At 37.8% G+C, this 11,482-nt stretch overlaps 1 protein-coding gene across 2 annotated transcripts in view; it reads left to right on the top strand.

Annotated features, from left to right (window-relative positions):
• Nucleotides 1-8,963, top strand: part of LOC112162571 (H-2 class I histocompatibility antigen, alpha chain-like) — an 11,299-nt gene extending 2,336 nt beyond the window's left edge. The window contains exons 2-10 of one of the 2 annotated variants that reach the window (XM_036214212.1): nucleotides 4,033-4,293; nucleotides 4,445-4,669; nucleotides 5,270-5,554; nucleotides 5,792-5,902; nucleotides 6,081-6,125; nucleotides 6,473-6,510; nucleotides 6,592-6,621; nucleotides 6,730-6,762; nucleotides 8,161-8,963. In XM_036214212.1, coding sequence (XP_036070105.1) covers nucleotides 4,528-4,669; nucleotides 5,270-5,554; nucleotides 5,792-5,902; nucleotides 6,081-6,125; nucleotides 6,473-6,510; nucleotides 6,592-6,621; nucleotides 6,730-6,762; nucleotides 8,161-8,214 — 738 coding nt within the window. In that variant the 5' untranslated portion in view covers nucleotides 4,033-4,293; nucleotides 4,445-4,527 and the 3' untranslated portion in view covers nucleotides 8,215-8,963. The other variant, XM_036214211.1, reaches the window with a different exon arrangement.
• The last annotated feature ends 2,519 nt before the right edge of the window (nucleotides 8,964-11,482 follow it).

Raw genomic sequence — 11,482 nt, 5'->3', positions numbered from 1 at the left:
ACGGATGAGGGGAAAAAAATCATTCTGTATTTATTTCCTGTAATATGAATAGCGGAGCGCATCTGTTCTCGTTGTCTGAAGGTGAACGTAACTGTCAAACAGCGCCCTCTGCTGGCCGATGCTCAAACTGGCGCCCGCATATTATTAAAGTACAGTCATAGACTGTATATAAGAATTACTGGACAGAGCAAGCCCCCCTACTTCTGTGTTCCATATAGGAAGTACCACTGGGTTGCAAAAAGGCCAAAGTCCCATTGACTTACATTGAGAAACAGACAGTTATTTCTCAGTCATTTTATATGTCAGAATAATCATTCTTCCTCTGCTGCTTTCTGATTAACTTCTTTTTTCTATTTTTTTTAAAGATTTTTTTCCATTATCACAAGTTATTAGTTATAAATTGACTAATCAGATGGCTCAATAAGCGTTTGTGGGTCTGACGTCGAACGTCTGGGGGGTTTGATTGACAGATGACGGGTAGCCAATGGGAGCAGACTTCATCAATGGGTCCATGAAGACCTTTTAACACCTACTTTACAATTCAACAATGTACCAATCATTGTCCTACTGTTGTTTTCCTCAATGGAATGTACCGATGCAGCAGTTTAAAACAACAAGAGGAGCATGCTGTCGACATTTTTAGATGAGGATTTACTCTGTAGAAATAGATTTCACTCTGAGGTTATGTGCTTTGGACTTTTTTGTTTGTTTAACTTCGTTTTTCTTTTTTTCACTGTTTTGGTTGTAGCTTATAAACTATAAGTTGCGTATATGCGCATAAAATCACCAACCAAAGTTTCACCGCACTTTTCCAGCTTGCAGCCTGAATTAGACGCAGCCGTCTGAGGAGCGTGAGACAAACTTGAAAGGACCTGGTCGTATTTTCAAACAGAAAAAAGATCCAGCTGTTCACTTGTTAGGATGGTTATTTATTTTAAATACCGCTGAACGCGCTTCTCACGTGCATCTGATCAGACTGTAACGTGGCAGCACATGTGAAATGACAAGCTGCAGCTTCGGCGCGCGCGAGGGCGGGGCGGCATGCCGCTCTGCAGCGGCGTCACCTAAATGCTCCTTTTATCTCGACAAAAAGGAATAAATGTAAGTAAATCCAAAAAGAACCGCTGACAGAATCAAATGTTGGAATGGTTCTCCCTCAAAGGCTTGTGCAATGACTTGTACAATTCTCCCGAGCCGCCGTTATTAAAGTAGAAGCTGTTTACATCTGCGGTCTCGTGGTTGAGGCGTGGAAAGTGGTTGCAATAAACTCACTCCAGATTGGCGACAGTACTTCCTGTAGATTCCATGACTCAGCTATGACTCAGACCAATCGCTGAAGATTGGTTGCAAATGGCGATTATCCGTTTCAGGAAGTGACGGTGAAAGCGGCGGCCTACTTCCGCGAAGAGAGGAGGTAATGCATTTCCAATGGGGGACCTCATTGCTCCCCAAGTCCATTATTTTTACAGTCAATGAGTACACTGCACTGTGGAACATACCAAGTCAAAAAATGGGAGAGGGGGGTGAAATTCGCTGGTGGCTGGGTGAATCCCACACAGGTAATTGGGAGAATTTTTCAGTCCAACACTCATCTTAGGTTAAAACTACTTTCATAATAAACCACTTGAATTCATCACACCAAATTACGACTTACATTCACCATGACTGTATTGTTTAAATTAAATTCCAATCTCTCAAACAAACTATCGCAAGAATTGGTATAGTCCGAAGCTGAGCTGATGCGATGCTAGCGGTAGTTGGTGTCAGAGGATGCGAACTTGTTTATTTTTGTGAGTGCAATAAAATACAAAGGACAAAACCATCCATGGAAATGTTGAGAACAAAGGGACTAAGGACCTGATAAACAATTTCGGGTTGCAGTTTTGTTCCATGAAATGTTTCAGTGTAAAAAGTTATCTTTTGGAAACTTTCCATGTTTTGAATATGTAGCCCTACAGCTGAAGGCCTCACTCAAAACCATATTTATCATTATCTATCGACCCCCTAGATATAGTCCAGAATTTAACCTTGAGTTTAGTGAACTGCTATCTATAATTTGTCTTGATTTTGACTGTATAATCATGGCTGGAGATTTTAACATCCATTATGGAAATCTTGAGAACAAAGGGACTAAGGACCTGATAAACACTCTGGACAATTTTGGGTTGACTCAACATGTAACAGAGCCCACACACAACAGAGGGAATATTCTTGATTTATTGAGTTCCAAAGGTCTGAACATCTCTAAGGTTACTGTATGTGTTGCACACTCTTGAATGATGCTCATCAAGACGTGCGTGGGTTTTCAGAACTTTCTTTAATTTTTCTTGAACTTACAGCTCGGGACTCACGACTTTTGCTATTACACGTGCGCCTTCAGTCGCTTCAACTCGCTCTCTCTCGCGCTAACACATCAAATAAAAAAACATCTCATTTCAGGACCCCTTTGCTGTCCACACACTGCCTGAAAATAAAATCTTTACATTTTACACTGAAATTATATTAGGTTACACGTGATCATCTGTGGTCCCCCACATATGTGATTTAGGTCTGTCTGATCACTGCTGTGCACAATTCCAGTACACACAAATGTTTTGAGGGAGGACATAACAAAACGGTATATAACTGAAAATACCAGTGAGATGTTCGAGCAGATTTTCTGTCTGACTCCGCCCCTCTCAGGGAATTCAGTCAACGAACTTGTTGGATAGCTTTAATTCCAACATGTCAAATATCATGGATAGTATTGCTACTAGTAAGGTGAAGGTGATCTCTGGTAGGAAAAAATCTCCATGGAGAAATTCCATTCTGGTAAAGAACGGAAAAAGAGAATGTCGGAAATCTGAACGCCGATGGAGAAAATCTAAACTACAGGTAGATTATGACATCTATAAAGAGAAACTTCACTTATATAATTTACAACTGAGCAATGCAAGGAAGTCCTATTTTTCTGAAATTATTACCAAAAACTCCCATAATGCTCGGGCTTCATATAATATAGTCGACAGGTTGACAAAACCCCCTGTGTCAGTGGCACCAGAACTTAACTCCACCAAAGCCTGTAATGACTTTGCCAAATTCTTTAGGGACAAAATCAAAAACATTAGACAAACAATTGTTTCATCAACTACAGTTCTTATTAATCATTCTCTGAAAGAATTCTCATATATTTTCAGTAAACATTAATGATTCACACAATATCTAATGATCATTGATTATCTTTAGAACACATAATTACAATAATCCTGTAATCATTGCTACATATTTTGGATCAAGTAGAGAAAATCAATACCATAGTGATTGTAAACTTTTCAGTAATCATTACTGCATATTACATAATGTAAAACTCATGTTGCATTCAGAAAAAGCTTTGATTATTTCATCACATTTAAGGTCAGACATTTGGAATTCTTCAAACACCAGTTGATCTTTAACTCGTCTTATCTTCATATTGTGAAATTAGAGTTTCTTTATACATTTTCTTGAATGTATAAATGCTTGAACATTGTTTTAGCTTATTACTTAACTTGTTCCAGAGTTTAGTTCCACACACAGAAACACAAACTTTTCTTTGTGGTTCTTATCAATCTGACCTTGAAGTTCCTGCATCCTCTCAGTTTGTTCCTCCTTCTTTTTCTAAGAACTGTTTCTGGATATTGTACGGTAATGTTTTCCCACTAGCTCTGTATAGTAACTGTGAAGTGTAAAAAGCAACAAGGTCATACAGTTTTAGAATTCTGGATTGATAAAATAAATTGTTAGTGTGATCGAGATAACCGGCTTTATGTATAATTCTGATGGCTCGTTTCTGAAGCAAAAAGAGAGGATGTACTGAACTCTTATAATTATTACCCCAAACTTCTATACAGTAGGTGAAATATGGTAATATTAAGGAGCAGTACAATAAATATCTACAGTTGTATTCTAATATATATTTTGATTTATTTACGATTGAAATACTTTTTGAAACTTTAGTTTGTATGTGTCTGATTTGTGGCCTCACATTTTTTTTTTGATAATTATTATTTGCAGAGATGCACTATCTGATGCACACCTGCACAGTCTTCTCCAAACCTGTGAACCTGACAGGCATCCATGAATTCATTGCTATTGGTCTGCTGGATGACATAATGATCTACTACTATGACAGCACCATTCAAAAGACAATTTTCAAACAGAAGTGGATAAAGGAGATACTCGAACAGGAATACTGGGATAAAGGTACAGAGTACGAGAAGTAAGAAGAGAAGCGATTCAAAACCCTGATCAGCCAAAAGACATCAAGTCTCAAAGGTTATTTATAACAGCAACAATATTCAATAAAATAATCATTCTCCATAGAATATAATATTAATGCAATCAATTTTGTAAACAAATGTTGTCACATGTTTTATTACCTGAATATAATGTTTGTTTTTAATGTTTGTCTTCCATCTCCCCTCAGGCATTCATGTTCTTCAGTGGTTATATGGCTGTTTCGCTGAAGAGGATGAAAATGGTACCCTCCAGTTTAAGGGTGACCTAGACATGTACAGTTATGATGGAAATGTAATCCAGGCTGGAGCACCCCCCCCTGTGATAGTGCCTTATGACATGAAGGAGTGCATGGACAAGATTAAAACATTCCTCAATTATTCAACATCAGAGCTCATAAATGCCTCCATTACCGGTATGTTAAACCTTTTGCTGCCTTCTGCTCACCAATAACTTAGATTCCAGATGTCAATTTTAAAAATAATATACATAAAAAAATAAAAAAAACGCCCCTCTCAACCTTCACGGGTGGTTTTCTCCTCTTTGCTCGAGTCCTCTACCAGAGGTCTGGGAGCTTGAGGGTCCTGCAGTATCTTAGCTGTTCTTAGCACTGCGCTTTTCTGGACTGAGATATCTGAGGTCTTTCCAGGGATCTGCTGTAGCCACTCCTCCAGCTTGGAGGTTACAGCCCCGAGTGCTCCAATTACCATGGGGACTAATGTCGCCTTCCAAGCAGTCTACAGTTCTTTTCTGAGTCCCTAGTATTTCTCCAGTTTCTCATGTTCCTTCTTCTTCATGTTACCATCGTTTAATACTGACACATCCACCACAACGGCTTTCCTCTGTTCTTTATCCACCACTACAATGGACTAGATGTGAGATATACACATATATATATATACATATACATACATAAATATGTATGTATATATATGTTTTGCTTTACTAAATTTAGATATTTTGCATACTGTTGAATATCAATCCTGATAGCATTACCTTCTGTTTTTCATTACAGAACCACCTGATGTGTTCATGTTTGCAACACGAGCTAAAGAAAAAACAAGCATTGTGCTGACCTGCTTAGCCACAGGCTTTTATCCAAAGAATATTACTATGGAGATCAAGAGAAACGGCCGTGTTCTAACAGCAGATGATGGGCTGCTTTCAACTGGCGTTCGCCCAAATGACGATGACACTCTACAAAGACGAGACCATGTGGAGATTCTGAGGACAGACTCTGCAAATTACACTTGCAGAGTCATCAATAAAAAATTTGGTATAGATGCTGAGAAGACCTGGGGTAAATAGGAATTTTTTATTTTTATTGTTATTTCCTCAACTAGAACAGTTCTACTGTTGTTTTTAATTCTAAAGCACTTTGAGCTGCAGAAAGCATGAGAAGCACTTTTTACAGATAAAGTTTGACTAATAAAGTTAGAAATAGATGTCTGCTTTAGACAGCAAATGTCATTTGAAGCTTGTCAAAAGAAAAACAAACATATAATATTAAAGAAAATTGTTATTTTCTTCATTTTAGATCGACAGCTTCCTTTAAATGATGATAAAAGAGGAGCTATTGCTGTTGGCGTTGCTGTTGGAGTCTTGTTTGTGTTTGTCCTAGTGGGGATTGTGTGGTTCAAGAGAAATCGTAAGCACAGAATGTTTCATCTCATTTCTCTTTTAATTGATTAGATGAACTTGCACTTGATGATCTTAATCTTTAAATATACAACATGATGTACATTTATCAGAACAGCGTTTTCTACGTTTGGTTTAAGCTTTACAAACTCTGACTTTCTTTTGTATGAATTTTTGTTTTTCTGTAGGAACTTCACGAAAAAATCCTTCTGTTTCTTCAACTCCTGCCATGAGTAAGTGTCTCTCTTTTCTGCAATGTTGTTTGTTTCCTTATTCATGAAGAGGTTGATGTTGTTGTTGTTTGTCTGTTGTTTTAGAATAGTGTTTGTTTGTAAAATAAAAAAAACATTCTTAAATGTTATAGACATGCAAATGTATATATGTCAAATTATATTAAATATATACAAAAAATGCTCTTAGTTTGCACATTATGAATATTTAATGTTTTATGTGATATGTTTAACCAAACATTTTTTTATCCAGAAAATAAAATTTTAAATTGTTTTAAAGATTTGAAAATTAAGAAATCGGCCAGTAAAAGTTAAGTACTTTTTTATTACTTGAATTTCTTTACCTGCAGGTTCAGAAAATATTCCTTTGATCAACCCCCCAGGAGCGGTAAGTGTTTTTCTTACAAACACTTTTTTAATTAGCTAAAGGTTTGCAAAATCCTGCCTAATGTATTTTTTTTCTTTGTAGGTGTCATCCCCGAGGGGAATTCCCAACCAAGTAAGTATTTTTCTCTATTTTAAGATAAATCTAATTACATTTTGCTACGTGTGTAATATGTTTAATATTTCTGTCTTTGTACATTTGTAAACTTTATCTCCTCTCCAGAGAACATCAAACCCCTCATTAAGAAGATCAATGGTAGGTTAGGTCCTAATAAACTATATTAAACATTCATTGATATAAATGATATATTTTCACAGCTGTTGTTTCTACAGCATTTGGAGCAGATGACTCGGAATCTTAAACAGTTTGATGTCTCGTCATCATTCATATTTCCTAACTTCTCGAGTTAGAAAAAAAAAAGGAACAGAATTAATGGAGTTGCAACTTAATATGTTATTTTTCTAGATTAGTTACTCAGGTCTAATAATCTAACAAAAATGTAAAAAGCCAAAAGCATACACTTGTTTATGCTTTTATTTTTTCATTAATAGCTGTGAAGTTCTTAGAAATATTAAGGATATTTTGTTCTGGTGAATCCAATCATGTTGCTGTTAGTATGACAAATCACAAATGCAGTACTTTTAGTTTTCAAAAAAACATAGTTGCAATACTATTTAAACGATTTTCTTTTTTGCAATATTATTACGAAAGCACAATTTTGAGCTAATATGTTCAAAAAAAGCTAGTTGACCTGCTGTTTATAAATTACTATTTTTTCAGATATATTGATTTTTTTTTTTTTACGTTAAAGTTCACATTTTGTAGTTAGAGGTGGCTGGATAGCTCGGTTGGCTGGTGTAGGACCTTAGACAAGACTCTTCATTCTGCTGCATAACTTGATCTCTCTGTACCGTTAAAATAAAGGATTCTGTCATCCAGCATAAAATTCTCTGCATAACCACCTGTGTGAATCAGTGACAGCTGATTCTCTGTGGTGGTTCCTGACAGGATAAGCCGAAAGATGAACAAAAACAGAGTTCACATTATAGTTGGTGATGGCACACTTGTTAAGGAGAAAATTTCTTCAGGTCATAAACATTTCTGACCCCTGCTTTATTTCTTGCTCAGATAAAAATCACAAAATGCTCTTTCATTTTTTTTTTTACCATTTAAAATTTGATTGATTGATTTGAATACATCTGTTTCCTTTTCCTTTTTAATCTTTATCATGTAAATCCCCAAATTGAATTTAGAAGTTTTATATATTTTTCGTAAAATCTGTAAAAAAAAACAAACAAAAAAAACATAATCAACGAGAGCAGTTCTTTCTTAACAGTAATTACTTCTCATCAGTATCTACTTGTACTGTTAGATAAATTGTACAATATGCCGAATCCCTATTAACCATAAAGATTTACAATTGAGAAGTGTGTTCTCCATGTACTTTAATCTTATAATATTTAAATTCCACCTGGAATCCTATGTTTGCCTAAACCATGTTGAATACCAAACCTAATTATTTTTTGGGTTTGCTGTCATGCATTCAATGAAGGATCAACCTTTACACAGTATATGTTAACTTCTGATAAAAGTGAAAGGTGTCTTTGATTTGTTTTATTTATTTATTTATTTTATTTTTTTTTTTTTTTCCAGCCGGACTTCACGGAGAAGACCAGCAAGAACGAGAAATTTTATTCCAGCATTTAGCTGTCTAAAGATTAGGGAAGTGTTAAGTTAAAGTGAAAACAGTAAAGAAAACAAACATTTAATGTTAGTTAAAAGTAATTGTTTTATTTTTTAACATATTTTTTATTATTGCATACATTTTTTAAATTGCTGTCACAAAGTATTTTATATATTTGTTTATATGGCTAGTGTGTGTAATGTTTATATGTGTAATATATATATGTATATGTATATATGTGGATTTTTATATTACATTATTATTTTTTTTAATATTTTTATGCTGTACTACACATTTATATTTTATTATTAACACATTGATGAAAGTATTGTTACATTAACCACATGGAGCTCAAGACTAGTTCAAACCAGTCAGGGGAAGTTTTTTGGTACTCATTAGTTCTTTTCCACTGGTAAACAAAGCCATAAATTACCTTGTTGGCGGGACAAGGGTCCGAGGCACTGACCAGTCAAGCTTTAAATATGGTGAGGATGACCATACAAAGGTGCTACGGTCCTGGGGGCTTTCCCCTTTTCTGACAGAACATTGGCCTGGAGCCAAATAAAGCCTGCCTTAAACATTTATAACCAATCATATTTTACTATCCTTTGTCTGTGCATGTCCTGAGACCCAGAGATGTCTGTACGAGTCTGATCCAACTTTTAATAAATTGACAAAATTCCAATTGAGTCTTTTGATCATTTTCTTCCTCATCAACGAACATGCAGAGGTTAGTAGGGGCTACACTCAATATACATATACATATATACAGTGGTGGACAAAAGTGTTGGTACCCCTCAGTTAAAGAAGGACCAACCCACAATTCTCACTAAAATCACTTGAAACTTACAAAAGTAACAATAAATAAAACATTTTTGAAAATTAAACAATCAAAATCAGCCATCAATTTTGAATTGTTGATTAACATAATTATTTAAAAAAACAAACTAATGAAACAGGCCCGGACAAAAATGATGGTACCGCAAAGAAAGATTGAAAACTATTTGACCAGAGTGACATGACTAACTCAGGTGTGTCCTTTAATTGACATCACAGGTGTTTTATTTATTGTTACTTTTGTAAGTTTTGAGTGATTTCAGTGAGAATTGTGGGTTTGTCCTTCTTTAACTGAGGGGCACCAACAATTTTGTCCACGTCTACATATATATATATATATATATACATATACATACACACACATGCGGCTGTGAATGTTGAGTTTCTTCTCACACAACTCGATTTGCTCGTAAAAACAGGCATACATTTGATCGTCCATTATCTTTTTTTTAATGTTTCTCTTTTGTTTAGAAGACATCAGTGTATTAATAGAGACTGTTTTAATGCACTCCATATTCACAATAACGTTTATGAAATTGAAGTTTGATTGTAACAAAAATATTTACAGCATGAGTCAGGAGTTAGTAATATTCCTTTAAAAAGTTTTTTTTTTTTTCTTTACCGTTGTTTAGTAAACTTTGCACATTTACAAATGTATGAACCTTTTTAGTGCTCATTCCAACAGCAAAATACCTTAAAATATACATACGTCCACATGGCAGGAGATCCATATCAAAATCTAAGTCTTTTGTTAAAAAAGTAAAACAAAATAAACGTGTGTGGAGTAACTGTGACGAAGGCACGGAGGCGTTTGGATCCATTTGCAAGCAGGTAAGGTTTATTAAACATCCAACACAGACAAGGGAAAAAGCAGAGACGTAGTCGGAGGCCAGGCAGAGGTCAAGGACGAGGAGCTAGACAGGAAGACGAGTAAACAGGCAAGGGTCAAAACACGAGTAAGCTGACGTGGGATAAACGCTCGGAAATTGCTAGGGATAAACTAGGCAATACTTCGCGGAGATGATGAGTGAAGTGAACGCTTAAATATGGTGAGACTAATGGAGATGATGGAGTACAGCTGGTGAGAAGCAGTCAGTATTCTGGAGAGGGTTCCCTCTGGTGGTCAGGGGTGGAGCTGGGAGTTGGAGTCCTGACAGTAACAAAGTTTAATAGATTCATTTCTGCTGTTCAGAAGAGGAATTTTTATGTTAACTAAACAATGAGGGCACTTTCCTGTGCAGCCAAGAAGCAGAGTGACTCTTAAAAATGCTTGGTTCAACGGAATCAGCCGGCAGGCTTTTGAAAAACGGTCAATGACTGAGAGGATAGTGGTATTACCTCTTGACCGGGGCAGATCAGTAATGAAGTCCACTGCGATGTGTGACCAGGGACGACGTGGAATAGGCAGGGGTTGCAGGAGGCCGGCTGGAAGCTGTCGTGGCGACTTTGCTGTTTGACAGGCAGCACACCGGGTGACGTACTGGGCTACGTCTGCCTGCAAGGTGGGCCACCAAAAGGAATGTTCGGTTAAGGCCTGTGTGCTGGCCATACCTGGGTGTCCGGCTGCTGGGGAGTCATGCACAAGCTGGAGGACCCTTTGTCGACGGGACGGGGGAACATACACCTTATCAGCTGGGCAGGATGGTGGTGGTGCCTCCGCTGCGTTAAGCTCAGCCAGCTCAGTCATTACATCCCATTGCACAGGAGCCAGGACCAATGATGAAGGTAGGACAGTCTCTAGTGCTACCGACCCCTCCCCAGACTCGTCATGGAGACGAGATAGGGCGTCGGCCTTTCCATTTTTCGAGCCTGGACGATAAGTGATCTGGAAACAAAAGCGTGAGAAGAACAGGGATCAGCGTGCCTGCCGTGGGTTCAACCTCTTGGCTGTCTTGATATATTCCAGGCTCTTATGGTCTGTTAGAACCAGGAAAGGCTGAGCCGATCCCTCAAGCCAGTGTCTCCATTCACAGAACGCCTCCTTCATGGCCAGCAGTTCTCGGTCACCCACGCCGTAGTTCTGTTCTGCGTCGTTTAGCTTCCGGGAAAAGAAGGCACACGGGAACATCTTGGCTGGTTGACCCTGGCGTTGTGACAGCACAGCTCCTATTCCCGTGTCAGAGGCATCAACCTCCACGATGAACTGTGCACCTGGGTCCGGGTGACGGAGGATAGGCGCCTGTGTGAAGCGCTGTTTCAGTGTCCGGAACGCCTCTGCTGCAGCTGGAGTCCAGGTCAGGCGTTTGGGAGCCCCCTTCAGGAGGGCAGTGAGAGGAGCTGCCACCATGCTGAAGCCCCGGATGAAACGCCGGTAGAAGTTGGCGAATCCGATGAATCTTTTCAGCTCCCTGACAGTGGTCGGCTGAGGCCACTGCTGCACAGCCTCCACCTTGGCCTGATCCATGGCCACGCCCTCTGCACCAATTATGTATCCCAAAAATGCGATTGAGGTTC

This window comes from Oryzias melastigma, linkage group LG11, assembly GCF_002922805.2.
Source record: "Oryzias melastigma strain HK-1 linkage group LG11, ASM292280v2, whole genome shotgun sequence".
NCBI classification, from domain to species: Eukaryota; Metazoa; Chordata; class Actinopteri; order Beloniformes; family Adrianichthyidae; genus Oryzias; species Oryzias melastigma.
Note: the sequence above shows the minus strand (reverse complement) of the source record. Positions and strands in the feature narration are given on the sequence as shown.